Source organism: Daucus carota, chromosome 2, assembly GCF_001625215.2.
Source record: "Daucus carota subsp. sativus chromosome 2, DH1 v3.0, whole genome shotgun sequence".
NCBI classification, from domain to species: Eukaryota; Viridiplantae; Streptophyta; class Magnoliopsida; order Apiales; family Apiaceae; genus Daucus; species Daucus carota.
The window spans coordinates 36,055,459-36,071,708 of record NC_030382.2 but is presented as its reverse complement, the minus strand read 5'-3'; the positions used below and the strand labels follow the sequence as shown (position 1 = coordinate 36,071,708).

The window sequence follows — 16,250 nt, the reverse complement described above, 5'->3', positions numbered from 1 at the left end:
CACACATATATCTTGACGTGTTTCCGCATGTATAATTATGATTTACCTTTATCGTATAAGCCATGTGCCGTAAACATCGTCTTTTGACTATGATTACTTTATGTTTTCTATTAATATATTATAAAAAAATTATCATAGTAATATTTATAGTGATTTCAGTATTTAAAATGAGTCACCACGCGAAGATCATGTAGCTAGGTGAGATGTTTTAACGAGATTGGTTGCCACTTTGATATAAACCCCATTTCTAATAACAAGGAAACAACTTATAGCGAGTATATATCTTGATACTAATATATAAATTTTATTCATAATTACATGAAGAAACAACCCTTCTTAATACTCTACTGCTATACCTGGTAAAATTTTTGAGTCCAGTTAAATTATACTTAAAGTTGCTAACAAATATAATTGACTTTATTGCTTATTTCCGAATAATAAAAAATAATACTCAGATTTCTTGCTATGCACGCTTTGTCAGAAAGTGATTTATTCTCAATCCTTCTACAGAAATAATGGTCCATCCATTTTTATCGGCTTGCATTTATGTATAAATGAAATTAACAACAAAATACAATTACAATTCCAATTTAGCATTCACTGAGTAATGCTGAAAATAGAGCTTTAATTCTCCAGCTCTCGGCCATCCAGCTAGAATACCATATCACGACAATAATTATACAAACATTAAACAATAAAAGCATAGATGCATCATAAATTAATATGATATATAAACCTAAAATATTTATAGAGCCACCCAATCAATAGTTTATGCTAAAAAGCCAAGTCTGTGGCACTATATTATCATCCCATCGGAAAACTGCATAATTTACGTTGCCGGAGATTTAAAAGCACAGATACATGTTCTTTATCCATAAAGACGGCACATAATTAATTGTACAATCTGGAAAACATTTCCCATTCAGAAGCTAACTACTTGTATTCCACACATTGATCATATGAAATTTCTAAGTTCTTATTAGTAGAATAGCTAATAAACAAAAGGGATTAGCTTGTACTTAACTCTGTCCATGTACTCCGTATAACTCTTTCCAAAAGTATCTGTCATTAGTGTTTCCTCCACTTTCGCCTTCTGCCCATAATACAGCAAACATATCGCAATGGTAAATAGCGAGCTGACAGGTGCACGAAGAGCCAAGAAGTAGGTCGCCATCAAAAGCATAGTGGATGCATATATTGGGTGGCGAACCCACCGGTATGGTCCAAATTGAACAACAGCAGTTGGCACAACAACCTTTTCAGAATACTTTGCAAGATACAATGTAGAATGATACTGCATAAACAATGTCGTCATTATCAGAGCCCAAACTCCCACATTGCTCCATCCTCCAGGAATGAGATGCAGCTCAGGCCCTTCAAGTGCAGCAAACCAGTGACCAGCTACAACTCCGACACTAAACAACAACCGCTGCCAAGTAGGTGTACTCACATCCCATTTCGGATCATGCTCCCGAGGATTAAAATCACCATACATACGTTTCCGAACACTCACATTAAAGAAAAAGAAATAATGATAAACGAAAAAGAAAACATAAGGCCATCCCTCTAAGAAACCATTGAAATAAGCAGGTGGGACTAAAGTCAACCATGTAAATGCTGAAGTCACAATCGATAGTTGCTCAAACTCATTAGCCTCCCCTTTCAAATGCTTACGAAAACAAAAAATACCATAAACACCCACCGCAACTGCAACCATCCATGGCCAAAATAACCAAGTCCAACTAAAATACATCCAGAAAAAAGGACTAAATAGCACACTTGCAGCCCATTTTACCCCCACAATTGCCACAGAAAGGACCAAAGACAACTTACAAACATCAAACGGGGTCAATTTCAAAAGGGTCTCTTTCAAAGATTCAGAAGATAGATTCTTGAAATTATCAAACAAAGAGGGTCGTGATTCTGAGATAGTACTGTCTGAATATGAGCATTTAACTGGCCTGAAGGAACGATTTTTGCTTCTTGTAGGCAATAATGACAGCTGATGCAAACTGGGTTTTCGATCAAGATTGCTGGGTGCCTTGGATGCGGTACACTTCAAAGTAAATGAGGCATAATCTGGGCTTTTCTGGTCCGAAAAGGTGCAGTTCGGTGGTATGCATTCCAGGTGTTTGTTCAAACGCCTCAAAGAAAATTTGCTTGTTCTTGAAAGTGCAAATTTACATGGTGGTGTCAGTCTACAATGGGTTAATGCAGAAGCTGTATTCATAGCTGAGAGAGGATTACTGACAGCTTGTGCTGCTAGAATGTATAATGCAGAGACTGTGTGTATGTGTGTATATAAATCCTAGTTTACATAATTGGCTTTTGAAAGCTAGCACACAACACAGCTCTAGATAAGAATTAAGAAATTAACAGTAAACAATTTCCGGATGCAGGCCACTTTGAGTCTCCTCGTCATTTAAATTAGAAGGTCCAACTACCTGAAAGCCCAATAATTTGGCCCTTTTCTTTTTGATGTGTGCTTGTAAGGTACCAACTCCATCCCAAATTAGATGGTCCCGTTGACTTTGGTCACGTAACTTTAGGTGCATTGACCGTCTACTTCCGAAATTTATTTTTTTATTTTTTCTTTTGTAAATAAAAATTTCATATTTAAATATTTATTTGCAAAAATAAAATTTTAAAAATAAGTCATGTAGCTATACGGTCAATGAACCTTAAACTGTGTGCCTAAAGTCAACGGGGCCATCTAATTTGGGATGGAGGGAGTACTTATTACACATTAAAATATTTTTCTTAATAATCGACTTATAAATTATATCGAAATAAAACTTATATGATATAAAATTAACTGATAGAAGAAAAATATAATGAAATCAAATTTTAGACAGGGTTCTTCCATTGATGAAAATAATCAAATTAAAAAAATGAAGGAATTATTTAAAAGTATATGTGAAAGAACGTATTTTAATTATACATTAACTTCTACAGACCATTAAAATAGATTTAAACCGCATCATAATACCGAATATACAATTTTTAAAATTTTTGAGAATCCCAGTTGACTTATGAACAAGCAATTTTTTTATTATTTATTTCATCTCGAAACATAGGATAGATAGATAAAAAAAATACAGGAGTTAACAATAACCCATAAAAATATGAAAAACTAAAGTAAGACTTGCGAAGGGTAAAATTGACAATTGAAGTGAAGTAGTTACCCATTACGCAGATAGTTGCCGCATTTAGGAACACTGTGCCCACAACTTGAAGGGGCTGTTTTTCCACCCATACCCACCGAATCTCCAGCCGCTTACGTGGCACTCATACACTTCTTCTCAAGAAACACGAGGAAACGCAGACACATCTCATATTACATTATATTATTATTATACTTTTATATTCTTAATTATCTACTTTTATTTTAATATGTAATTTTAGTTTCATAATAAAACATGGCAGTATTTTTTTTAATTTCAACTTTAAGTCTACTTTTATTTTAGGAAATTGCAAAGAATTAATATAATATATGTACTGAGCAGCTAACCATTTTATTATAATTTATTGTTATTATCATGTTTATATAAATTAATAATTTAAGACTTTTTATATGTTTAACACTCACGGTAAAAACTAAATAATGTAAGGTTTAAAATACATGAAAGGAGGAATAAAATAACAAATTATATAATTTGTTTTCAGAAAAATCAAATTATATAATTTGTACAATATAAAATCACTGTCATGTTGTTAGTTGATAAAACAGCATAAATGAGAAATGATATATTCATATTTCAAGTACTGTATATAAAATTCGCTGATGATAGTAGCAGTACTAGTTACTTGAAAAACAAAACCCTAGAATGGGTTCTTTGTAAGAAAAATTAGCCGCCAGATTGATCTTTTTTATATACTGTTTTTCTTTTAAGCTCTCGTTCTTCACCTCATTCTTGCTTGCTTACCCTTTTCACAGCTCTTTTTCTGTACAATTATAGATACAAAAATGTTGCTTAAGTTTGGTTTTTCTCTGTTTGTGGTCTCTGTATCATCAGTTTGTGTTGATTTTAGAGTTTAAAATGAGTAAAGTTTGTATCTTTATGCTTTTTGAGTCTAGATATTTAATGGGGTTTGATTAAATTGAGCTTCTTGATGTTGTGTGTGAAAAAGGTTGGGTTTTGATGGGTTTTTAGACTGGGGTTTTGGATTATCAAGAAGTGTTTGTTTGAGGGGTTTTAGGGGTTGTAGCTTGTAGGTTGATTTGAAAGTAATTAGGGTGTGAAGATGTTGTCTGAATTAGGTAGGAGACCTTTGGTTAGTGGGAATGAAGGATCATTTGGGGATGATTTGGAGAAGGAGATAGGGTTGTTGTTGCGTGAGCAGCGGCGGAATCATGAGTCTGACGATATGGAGAAGGAACTGAATTTGTATAGGAGCGGCTCAGCTCCTCCTACTGTGGAGGGTTCTCTGAGTGCAGTTGGTGGATTGTTTAATCAAGGTGGTGGTAGTGGTGGGGGTTCTGTGTTTTCGGACTTTGCTTTAAATAACAAGAGCGGGAGTGCGTTCTCATCAGAGGATGAGCTTAGGTCTGATCCTTCCTATTTATCTTACTATTACTCCAATGTGAATTTAAATCCTAGGTTGCCGCCTCCTTTGCTATCGAAGGAGGATTGGAGGTTTGCACAGAGGTTGCAGGGAGGTAATTCAGCTGTAGGAGGGATTGGTGATAGGCGCAAAGTGAATAGAAATGAAAATAGTGGCAGCAGTGGAGGCGGGGTATCACTTTTTTCAAAGCCGCCAGGTTTTAACTCCAAGAAACAAGAAAGTGAAAGTGAGTTGGATAATCAGGTTCCGATAGAGTGGGGCGTTGATGGACTTATTGGTTTGTCAGGTTTAGGCTTGGGTAGCAAACAAAGGAGCCTTGCTGATATCTTTCAGGTAAATTGTTTTTGTTTCTTCTTGCGTTTAATGTTAAAATAAGCTTTACTTTTTTGTAAGATTCACTGGTAGCTTTGATATCTTTCAATTTGCTGGTGGTAACATTTAGTAAAACTATTAAATTGTATTGATGTTTGTCGTTTCTGGTTGGCATTAATGCAAATAGCTGATGGAATGAAATGGTTCGAAGCTTTGCGTATGTGTGCGTCATAGAGTTCATCCCATGCTGAATCTCTTTTTTATCTGGACGTCTTTCTGTTGAAAATATTTATACCGATAGTAATTTATTCGTAAATTCAAATGGTCTATCTTAATCACAAAGATCAAGTTACTTATTCATCCATTATTTTTTGGCGCTTTTGCAATATATAATTTCCTTGAATGGATTATTGAACATTTTAAGCTTTTTGACCCAGACCATTATATTTTCTTTAGTTGGTTGACCAGCTAGTAAACTTGGCTGCTTGAGCAGATTATACAGTTAAATACAACCCTTATGTTCGTAGTCTCTACCTCTCATATGTCTCCTGATTATCGGGGAACTTCCATTTTCTTTTGGCTTGTCTAGCTCAAGCAGACCAAGCATAGTTGTCAATTTGTTGCCTAGGTGAAGAGTTAATTAGTTGTGAGTAGGCTTCCAGACCCTGTTGATTTTAATGGGTTGGGACGTTGGGTAATGCCCTCTGGATTTTGGGTGTTCACTTGGTGTATTGGTATCTTGAATCACCTTAATGCCTTGTTAACTATTTGTATCGAGTGAGGAATTGTTTCCTTTTTCTTAATTAAAATCTAATATGTGTGCTTTTTGCACATCTCTTTCTGTGTTAATGTGTCTGATAGTAAGTATAAGGTTTATTAACACCTTGTTCTTTTATTTTTGTCCAAATGGACACATAAACCCTTAAATAATATTTTCATACCACAGTGCACCTTTAGTTTGTCCTTTGTACATCCCGGCCCCTATTTAAAGTTTATTCTAAATTTCACTGTCAGCAGGTTAATGATCCTGGTTGAATTTTGACCAGGTAACTGATTATGTTTTTTTAATCAATTTCTCATTCTTTGAGTACTAAGGAGAAATACGTGGGTATGAATTTGAGGGTACAATGAGAATGAAATTTTAAAATAGGGGTCAGCTGTACATAGGGCAATTTCCCCTCATCCAATGTTTCCTTTACCCCCCTCTTACCTTTCAGAATATATTGGATTTACTTAGAAAAACACTACTGCCCCTGTGGGTGCTCCTTCGACAACAGATGAATTTTTTTGTATTCTACATAGCTCGCTTTCGCTTCCACAGCCAGTCCCCCGGGCTGCTTGCCTCACTAATGGACAATATTTTCTTATTTTTATAGTTTTTTGTAATTATTAGGTTTAGATGCTGTGGTTCTTGAGTTAATTTTAACCCTTTTCTATCTTTGGATGAACAACTTTGAGTTTGTTTTGCCTTTATATATACTTATATCTCTATGTGTTATGTCTGTCCTTTCTTCTGCTCTTACTACTTTGAAACTTTACACAATATTAAAAAAAATTCATTTCCAAAATCCAGTACCACTTTTCTGTGTTCTTCAGTTTTTAGACAAATTTGTTTTAGATTTTATCCGAGCCTCGCGTTTCTTTATTTATTCAAGAAAAGATCGTATTCTGAAAAAAGTTTCAGTAATTTCAGCGAGATTTCGGTAGTGAATGGCTCTGCCCTAATTACTTCTATTTGCACCCTCCGAAACTTGCATTTTCTTTACAACTTAGAAATTCCAACAGGAATTAGCGTGCTTAATTACAATGGTCATATGTTGCATGATCACCAACTTACAATATGTGTCTGTGTGTGCGCACACGTCTCCGCTGTATATATTACAATATTTAGCTAAAAACTGACAACAAAAACACATTGTAAAATATCTTCATTGTGCTGAAAGATATGCACTTGAAAGTTTAAGGCACACCATTAACCACATGCCTCGAAAGGTGAGTGGATGTGAGTCATGTGACAGATAAAGTATAAGAGATCTCTCTCAGAGTATGGTTGACTCAGTTATATCAATGGATGATTCATTTAATAGCTTAAAAGTTTAAGTTTAAGGTCCAACCATTTATTAAGCTGTAGTACATATATTATTGCTGTTGTCCCTTTGAGACTTGTTTTGCACTGTGATGCTTTTCAGGACTGTGCCTTTGATTGCAAATTGCGTTATTATCAGAATGGAAGTAGTTAATGCTATTTGTTAAATATCGCCCTGTCATTTTGTTTAGATTTGTAATGATTTTCTCTAGAACATGTGTTTTGAAATTTTATTGCTTTTCTGTGGTATACTTACAATGTAGCATTTGTGCAGGATGATTTAGGCCGTGCTACTCCTACTTCTGGCCACCCTTCTCGCACACCCAGTCGTAATACTTTTGGTGAGAATGTTGACACCTTTGGCATGGGTGAAGCTGATATGTCTCAGTTACAACAGGATTTGGCTTCTGCAGATAATATAAGAACATCTACTAAAGTACTGAGCTCATCTTCTGGGCAGCATGGTGGCCCACCTGCATCGTATTCTTATGCTGCTGTACTGGGTGCTTCCTTGTCAAGAAGCACGACCCCAGATCCCCAACATATTGCAAGAGCACCTAGTCCGTGTCCTACTCCTATTGGTGGAGGGAGAGTAGGCACTTCAGAAAAAAGAGGCATAAACTCGAGCTCATTTAATGGTGTTACTTCTAACATTAGCGAGCCTGCTGATCTAGTGGATGCTCTATCTGGGATGAGCCTGTTAAACAGTGTGATGGATGAAGAAAATCATTTGCCATCTCAGATTGAACAAATTGTTGATCATGAGAACTATCTTTTCAATATGCCAGAAAGTCATAATAATATAAACCAACACTCTTACCTCAAAAACCCTGACCCTGGGCAGTTAAATGTGCCTTCCCCTCGACCAACAAAACTAACCTACTCAAATCTTGATATGGGCAGGGGGGATGGATATGGATACAATGGTTCTTCCAACCAATCTGATTTGCACAGGATTGCTGCCAATGGTGCTTACCAAAAAGGATCTTCGAATTCAATACTTACCGGAGGTGGTGGCAGCTTTGGCTCTCACTATCAACATAGTGATGGCACAAACTCTTCATTTCCAAACTATGGTGCAAGTGGGTATCCAATAAATTCACCGATGCAGTCTATGATGTTAAGTCATCTTGGCAGTAGTAATATGCCACCTTTATTTGAAAATGCTGCAGCAGCATCAGCCATGGCTATGCCTGGAATGGACTCAAGAATGATGGGTGGATCTTTTCCTTCTGAGTCCCATCCAAATTATGCTGCATTAGAATCACAACATCTTGGCAGGACAGGGCACCATATTGTTGACAGTTCTTTTCAAGCACCTTTTGCTGATCCACTTTACCTTCAATATGCCGCAGCCCAGGCAGCTCTTAATGATCCATCTGTTGATAGAACCTATCTTAACAATTCTTACGTGGATCTACTTCAAAAGGCTTATATTGGATCTCTTTTGTCACCTCAGAAATCACAATATGGCATTCAACCAGGCAGTACTGGTGTTTCCGGTCATCATGCATATTATGGTAATCAAGCATATGGAGTAGGTTTGTCATATCCTGGAAGTCCTTTGGCAAGTCCAGGACTTTCACACTCCCCTGTTGGACCTGGTAGTCCTATCAGGCATGGTGATTTAAACAAGAGATTCCCTTCTGGGATGAGAAATCTTGCGGGTGGAGGTGTCATGGGACCATGGCACTTGGATGCTAGTAACATGGAGAATAATTTTGCTTCTTCATTACTAGAAGAATTTAAGATCAATAAAACCAGATGTTTCGAACTTTTGGAGATTACTGGTCATGTTGTTGAGTTCAGGTAATTTGTTAATCATTTGTAGTATGACCGTGTCCCTAGTTCAAGGTCTCTTACTCATTTAACATGTGTTTATCAGTGCGGATCAGTATGGCAGCCGGTTTATTCAACAAAAGCTTGAAACAGCTACAATAGAAGAAAAAGCCATGGTTTACCAAGAAATTATTCCACAAGCTCTGACCTTAATGACTGATGTTTTTGGTAATTATGTGATCCAAAAGGTAACTTAGTTGGATATTCAAGTATTTTTCTATTTCATTCTAATGATTTGGGTGAGGTTAGTGATGTTTATGTCTTTGTAGTTTTTTGAGCATGGAATGGCATCACAAAGAAGAGAACTCGCTAACAAGCTCATTGGGAATGTACTGACATTAAGTCTTCAAATGTATGGTTGTCGAGTAATTCAGAAGGTAAAAGCTTTACAACCACCATTTTTGTCCATGTCAGTGCTTTTTGCATTTCAGTTATAGGATTATCTTGCTGTTATCTCGACCTTGATACCAAGGTTGTAGGTTTGTTCATTAAAGATGTGCCATTTGTCTTAATATGTTGCAAATATCTTTAAAATACGGATGTACTTATTATGCACATGTTTCATCCCTGAACATTTAAGCAGTAATTAAGTAGTATAGAGCAGCTGCTGGAACTTTCTAGATCTGGAATCTGATAACCCTAGCCAACTTTAAAGAAAAAGACGATGCTTCTGTTTTGAACTTAAAGAGAAAATAAATTAGTATTCTCATCTGTGCTTGTACTATTAACTTCTTGATTGTGCTTGTTGCTTCATATCCAGATTTTTATAAATGCTTCTGTTTGTGTTTTTTCTGACCAATATAGTCGAGTAATAATATTATGCTGAAACAGCCACCTTCAAAAATTAATAGATAGTACGATCTTTGTGAACCATTCAGGCAATTGAAGTAGTTGACTTGGACCAGAAAATTGAAATGGTTGGGGAGCTTGATGGTCATGTTATGCGTTGTGTACGTGATCAGAATGGGAATCATGTCATCCAGAAGTGTATTGAATGTGTGCCTGAAGATCATATTCAGTTCATAATTACTACATTCTTTGATCAAGTTGTAACCCTCTCTACCCATCCATACGGTTGTCGTGTGATACAGGTTTATATTTGATTCATAACTTTCAGGCACAATATGTTCTTGATGTATAAATTTGAATTAATAATGATGAGATCTCTACTGTAATGATGCCTTCAATGCTACAGAGGGTACTGGAGCACTGTGAGGATCAGAGAACACAGGATAAGGTGATGGATGAGATTCTGGCCAACGTTAGTATGTTGGCACAAGATCAATATGGAAATTATGTTGTTCAGGTTTGTAGCTCTGATATTATTATTATGTTACACTGTTTATGACTGCTATTGATTCTGTACCGAATTGTACTATTCTGATATCCAAATCTGATTGTTTAACTGGATTTGTAATATTCAATATCTCAGTATTTAGATGTACAGTATGCATGGCATACTCGTCTGGAAGCTTCCTTTCTAGTCATGTACTAAATTGTCAGCATTTGATTTCAACTAGAAATGAATGTGATTAGTCTTCAATTCACTTCTAGCATTTGATTCCAACCAACTAAAAATGACAGTGCTTGTTGACGACCTGGGTGAATATGGTTTTGGGAAACCAGCAAAGTATAACATGCTTACGAGTATATTTCTTGTAAAGATCAGGGTGATTGTTTACACGTTTATTAATTTACTTTTGAAAGTTGATGCCCTGATTAAGAGTAGCGATTTTCATTTTCATAGATAAAGTATGTTGTTTCCCTTTTAGCTTTTTGTCATCATATGATCTTTTTTTGCAGCATGTGCTGGAGCATGGAAAGCCACATGAACGTTCTACCATAATTAAGGAGTTAGCTGGGAAGATAGTTCAGATGAGTCAGCAGAAGTTCGCCTCTAATGTTGCTGAAAAGTGTTTGACTTTTGGTGATCCTAGTGAACGCCGACTCCTGGTGACTGAGATGCTTGGTACAACTGATGAGAATGAGCCTCTTCAGGTCTGTTAATGCTAAATTAATATTATAGTACATGATTTGAGCATTGCTGACAATCTATTGTATTTGCCAACAGTTAGAATTCTTTTTGACATATGTTCTCTAGTTTTTAGGGTATAAATTTAGATAAATGATTCAACTTGGGATGCAAAATGGTACTACTGTTTTGAAGTGTACATTCATGGCACTTGTTATCAAACCCATGATGCATAGAGGTGGCAATTTCGGGTAATGACTTGGGTTTTCTTACCTGATCCTGTTTTTGGGTCATCCTGAACCCGACCTGTTCAGTTCAGTACCCGATCAACCCGAAGACCCGATTTGACCCAAAATTTAATGAAAATTAATTATTTTATTATATAAAATTATATTTTATTAAAAAGTATAAATAATAATTTAATGAGATTATAAGGGGATAAATTTGTTTAAGTAATATATAAATGTATCACAACTGTATGTAATTGTGTAATGTACATTATATATTATATATATAAATTTCGGGTCGGGTTTGTGAGCCCGAGCCCGAGCCGAGTTTTTCGGAGTACAAAATTACCCGATCCGAAATATAAAAATTTCGACCCTAATTCATACTTTTTCGAGTCAGGTTCGTGTAGGGTTTAGAGTCGTGTCAGATTTTGCCCACCCTAATGTTTAATAATAATTATTTAGCTAGGCTGGTTTAGGGAAGAACTACCCTGCCTCAGATAGCTGCAAATTCTGGTTAGTAGTTTTACTAAAATGTCAAAATAAACCTTTTTATAAGTTATAACAGACGATTACATGAGAAACTATTTTATAGTGAATGCCAGCACTAATTTTTGTAAAATGATTATGTTGACAGAAGTTGTTGCTTGGGTGTGTGATTTAAAAGTATTGATCTATTCTTTATACCTTATGCCCTATAATTCTGGATAGGGCTCAAATCCGATTCGGAACCGAAAGACCGGAACGAATCTTGTAATTTTGCTTCGGTTTGGTTCTAACTTTCTAAAAAATCAGTCTATTTGGTCCGGACCGGTTTGGTCCATAAGGCAGCTTCAGTTCGGCCCGGTCCATAAAAATATAATATCTCAGTTTTCGGTTCGGTTCGGTCTGGTTTTGGATCGAATGCTCAGCCCTTATTCTGGATGATGCTATTGTCTTGGGTTTCCCATTAGCTCATCAACCGTTGATGATCTTATTTTTTGGTGGTTGGATTTGAATCATATATTTGTGTTGGCCTTGACACCTTTTAAAGACTCTCTTGTATCCCCCAAGAACTGGTCTAATCTGGCTGTCTTTCCATCATAGTATTAAGTATATAAATCAAAATAAGGTGCAGCTAGAGGCAAACAGATTCTCTTAGCAACTATTAGAGTGGGTTTTGCACTTGGCTGGTTATATGTTTGTTATTCAGAATGCGCATCTTAAAATTCAATCTTGAGTATAGATATAGATATATAGTTGAGCATGCTAGATGCTGATTGCTAGTAATACGTAAAGCTAATTATAAGCCTTATTATTTATGTATATACACATACATGTCATGAACGTACATCAGTCGCTTTTGTGGTCATGGCTTGTATTGTTCACGTGCCTGCTATCGGCTCTTCTCGGTTGTGATTTGTCTATTAAGTAGAGGTATTATACTACATATATTTGCCTTACAAACTTCTATTGCAATTGTGTACTTTGTTTATGTACAGCATAGGTCCCCGTCTTTCCCCTCAACTTAGATAATGGGTGTGATTGCTGTTTTGAACTTGGTTTACATACAACTTAGGTCCCCCTTTCCCTGTTAAATTATAATTATGTGCTTAGCTGACTATTCTCCCTTGTGTTTACTTAAAACCAGGCAATGATGAAGGACCAATTTGCAAATTATGTTGTTCAAAAAGTGCTAGAAACATGCAGTGATCAGGAACGTGAGCTGATTTTATCTCGAATTAAGGTTCATTTGAATGCACTAAAGAAATACACGTATGGGAAGCATATTGTTGCTCGTGTGGAAAAGCTTGTTGCTGCTGGGGGTAAGCATTTTGTCATACCGAGTTCTTTAGGTGTTTCTGCTCTCTGGCCAACTGCTAGTATGCTTCTCCAGTAAGAGCTGTATAATATGGCTCTTTATCAGGAATTTAATTGCTTTTCTTTGGGAATTGGTTTTTAAACTAATGAAGCCGCCATAGGCAGAATCAGCTAAATAGGTTGCGGCCTTTCTGGTCCCCTGATGTTATTATTTGCTCCACTCTTTAAGGAATTGTTGAGTATATCACTTGTTCTTTCCCTGCGTACGTCTACTAGCTAATCGTTTTCATTACTTATTTGCAGAGAGGAGAGCTGCTCAATCCCAGCAGGGTGCGTAGGAGTAGACAAGGATGTTGTACAGCTAACTGGGGGTAGTTTGAGCTGCCTTGTTTCCATATGTAGTTGTATTGCAAATAAAGTTGTTGCTTGTACTAGAAACTGTACATTCTGTAGTTCTTAAGGTTTATATACATAGCAGAATCTAGTAAATCGAGGCTTTGATGTTGAGTACAGCGGATGGCCTGTGCAGAGGAGAGATATAGTGACAGATATGAGTTTAAATGGTGTAAAGAAAAGATAAGAGAAGAGGTAGTGTCTGTATCTCAACGTGACTGTATAAATGTTTCAATGTGGAAAGTCTGTTGTTTAGGTGACACTGATGTTTTCTCTATGTAACAAGTATTTTGACATTTGATATTGCTTCGGTTCTGTTAATTTGCCTGCATGGTGCTTGTAGTGATTTCATTCATTTCTTCCTATTATTCTTTCCCATAACAATTGTTTTCATATCTAAGGTTCATCTGGTCGATATTTTATGATTACTGAAATAGTAAATTGAGCTAGCACTGATGGTGATTCCACTCCCTGATGTGTACATATTGCAATTTCCTTCCATCATTTCATCCTTTACCAGAGATATGTAACTATCTAGAAAGGCAGATGCTCCACTGTATACATTATTTGCCTAGTTGAAACATCTTTTACATTTTAGGGGAATCTAAACTTGGCGAACCAGGATTAAACATGATGGCAGGATTCAATAGATCAACTCGAAGTGGTTTATCCTTCTGATGGTGCAAGGGTGAGAGACCTTTCTCCTGGTTAAATACTCCCTCCGTTCTTAAATATCTTACCTTCTCACTTTATGGCATGTATGTTAAAATGTTCTGGTTATATAATTAAAAATATTATTTTTGATTTGTTTTTCATAAATAAAAATATTACATCAATACTTCTATTGACAGAAAAAAATATTTGAAAATAACATTTCTAGATATGTGGTCAAAGCACCTTATATGCGCTAAAAAGTCAAAAGATATATATTCAAAAACGGAGGGAGTATATAGTCTGCAAGGATGAGACTTGAGAGACCTGACCTTTCTCCTAGTTAAGTATATATAGTTCTGGAACCTGGTTAAGCTTGTAAATGTATCGGAACTTTAGACCAGAAGTAGAATCTTGTTACATGTTTCTAAGCACTTAAGCTTCTAAATTTAAACAATCCGTTGACCTAAAGTAAAATCGTGAGGAGAGTTTTTGTATGAACTCTTTGGACTGGAAGTAGAAACTTATGATGATACTCTCTATAAACACATCGGATCCATTTCATGGAACCTGGACACAGAATCTATTAATCTAATGCAAGAACTTGATCACATAGACGCTAAGTGACTAAGTGGAGCCTGGTCACAGAATCTAATGCAAGAACTTGATCACATAGACACTACTTAATTGGCTGGTTCTATTTGCCATCATGCCTTCTTCGGATCATAGTGGGATGAGGGATCAAAATTGATATCTGCTATCTAAGCTAGATTCCATACCCTCCTTGAACATTAAAAAATCTAATGCATTTAACAGTATGCAGTATCCTAAAAAACGGGAAATCAATGGTAGATTAATATATTTTGTAATACACAACTATATTCAGATTAAGTGCAAAAAATATACATTATAGAGAGAATCCGGTTCTTTAAAGTGCCTAAGAATCACAATGAACGAAAAGAACAAAGCAAAAAAGCAAAGAGGCTCACATAGAATTCCTAGCTATCATCATCATCAACCTCAACAATCTTCTGTCCAAATCCTTTTGGTCCAGCCCTTGCTTTCACCTTCCTCTTCTTGTTGGCTTTCTTCTTCTTAGCAGATTCCTCTTTCTCGAATTTCTCTCTCTCCCTTTTCTGCAAGTAATCTGTCACAGCTATATAGATAACCTACAAATTCACCAAAAACAAACAAATTAACCCCCACAATCTTTACCCTCATTCGCTAAGTTACCAACTCTCCTAGAATCCTAACCTCGAACCCTTTGGGGAGTAAGGTCTATAATGTATACCATATTTAAGTACAAATATGCTCCATCCCCTAAAAGCCTTACCATACCCAATTTTTTGGGATCGAGTGGATCAATGCACAATAATTAACATATGAAATATATAGGCATAGTTCACATGATCCAGAACGGAGACATTTACTAAACCCGACTCCGATACCATGTTAAGTCAGAGACGGAGTGGCGAAGACTTTAAAAGTGTTACAAGCAAGGGTTACTTATCATGTATACATCATGCTCATGTATCAATACCATAAAGCAATAAAATTAATTTATGAATTATCAGAATTTACCCCAATAGTGAGAACTGATAATCCAACAAATGCAAGGAACAAAAGAACTGTAATAATATTAGAAACCCCATCTCCACTTGTAGTAGCTGCATTCACTATCTGCTTTGAACTCTCAACTGGGGTTACTTCTGCAAGCTTCAAATTTTCAGAAATGGCATAAACTCTTGAATTATAGTTTATTTTTGAAGGGCTTATCACAAGTGGTGGTGGGTTGTGATAAAGTTTGCATCTTTTTGAGTAAAGAAGAGAATTTGATGATATAAAAAGAGATGAAGCTGGGTGATTATGAGAATTATGATGTTTTTTGGGGTTGAAAATGGTGAGAAGCTGTGGTGAAGATGGAGATAGAGATACAATGACCATGTTTCATGGGCTGCTGCACTTCCACCTAAGATATCTTACTGCTCAACACAATCTCAAAGTGGCTAAGGATTGGGTTCAATCTTCTCGCTGTTCGAAACCGGTCCGCGATTAGACCGGCTACACAATTGTTCTTTTTGGAAAATTTACGAAGTTTTTTTATTTGAAAATATGGTCAAAATTATATATGTGATTGTAATACTTGTTGAATGTAGTCGATTTTGGATTTGCATAGTATTTCTGAAAAATAAATATTTATAATTCAGATAATTTTCTTTCTTTTGTCAAGTATTGCAGAAGCACATATTAATATATTATAAACAAACTTAATTATGGTTAAAATATAATATTTATAAGAGTAAATTATTTATAGAGAATTTTTTTCTTGCATTTTTTGTTCGTATTGGGTTTTGAATTTTGAATTTGGTTCAATACGAAATAGCTAGTATCCAAATTGTTTTAA

At 35.8% G+C, this 16,250-nt stretch overlaps 3 protein-coding genes across 3 annotated transcripts; 1 reads left to right on the top strand and 2 right to left on the bottom strand.

Moving 5' to 3' along the window:
• Nucleotides 1–812: 812 nt before the first annotated feature.
• LOC108206202 (uncharacterized) lies at nucleotides 813–2,407 on the bottom strand. The gene has a single exon (XM_017376425.2). It carries the CDS (start codon nucleotides 2,228–2,230, stop codon nucleotides 992–994), a length of 1,239 nt encoding a protein of 412 aa, XP_017231914.1. The 5' UTR covers nucleotides 2,231–2,407; the 3' UTR covers nucleotides 813–991.
• A 1,342-nt stretch (nucleotides 2,408–3,749) lies between these two features.
• Nucleotides 3,750–13,516, top strand: LOC108209181 (pumilio homolog 2). Its single transcript, XM_017379962.2, has 9 exons — nucleotides 3,750–4,899; nucleotides 7,239–8,773; nucleotides 8,850–8,991; nucleotides 9,073–9,180; nucleotides 9,682–9,894; nucleotides 9,999–10,109; nucleotides 10,607–10,801; nucleotides 12,633–12,807; nucleotides 13,106–13,516. The coding sequence occupies exons 1-9, from the start codon at nucleotides 4,246–4,248 to the stop codon at nucleotides 13,138–13,140; spliced, it is 3,168 nt and encodes a 1,055-aa protein (XP_017235451.1). The 5' UTR covers nucleotides 3,750–4,245; the 3' UTR covers nucleotides 13,141–13,516.
• Nucleotides 13,517–14,705: 1,189 nt separating this feature from the next.
• LOC108207975 (uncharacterized) lies at nucleotides 14,706–15,867 on the bottom strand. The gene is made up of 2 exons (XM_017378441.2): nucleotides 15,428–15,867; nucleotides 14,706–15,015 (listed from the first exon to the last, which is right to left on the bottom strand). Exons 1-2 carry the CDS (start codon nucleotides 15,788–15,790, stop codon nucleotides 14,845–14,847), a joined length of 534 nt encoding a protein of 177 aa, XP_017233930.1. The 5' UTR covers nucleotides 15,791–15,867; the 3' UTR covers nucleotides 14,706–14,844.
• Between the last annotated feature and the right edge of the window lie 383 nt (nucleotides 15,868–16,250).

Coding starts and splice junctions, on each gene's coding strand:
- LOC108206202 (XM_017376425.2), bottom strand. CDS start 2,230: ATGAATACAGCTTCTGCATTAACCCATTGTAGACTGACACCACCATGT.
- LOC108209181 (XM_017379962.2), top strand. CDS start 4,246: ATGTTGTCTGAATTAGGTAGGAGACCTTTGGTTAGTGGGAATGAAGGA. Junction 8,992..9,072: donor GTAATTATGTGATCCAAAAG/GTAACTTAGTTG, acceptor ATGTCTTTGTAG/TTTTTTGAGCATGGAATGGC. Junction 9,895..9,998: donor ACGGTTGTCGTGTGATACAG/GTTTATATTTGA, acceptor TCAATGCTACAG/AGGGTACTGGAGCACTGTGA.
- LOC108207975 (XM_017378441.2), bottom strand. CDS start 15,790: ATGGTCATTGTATCTCTATCTCCATCTTCACCACAGCTTCTCACCATT. Junction 15,016..15,427: donor TATCAGTTCTCACTATTGGG/GTAAATTCTGAT, acceptor GTGAATTTGTAG/GTTATCTATATAGCTGTGAC.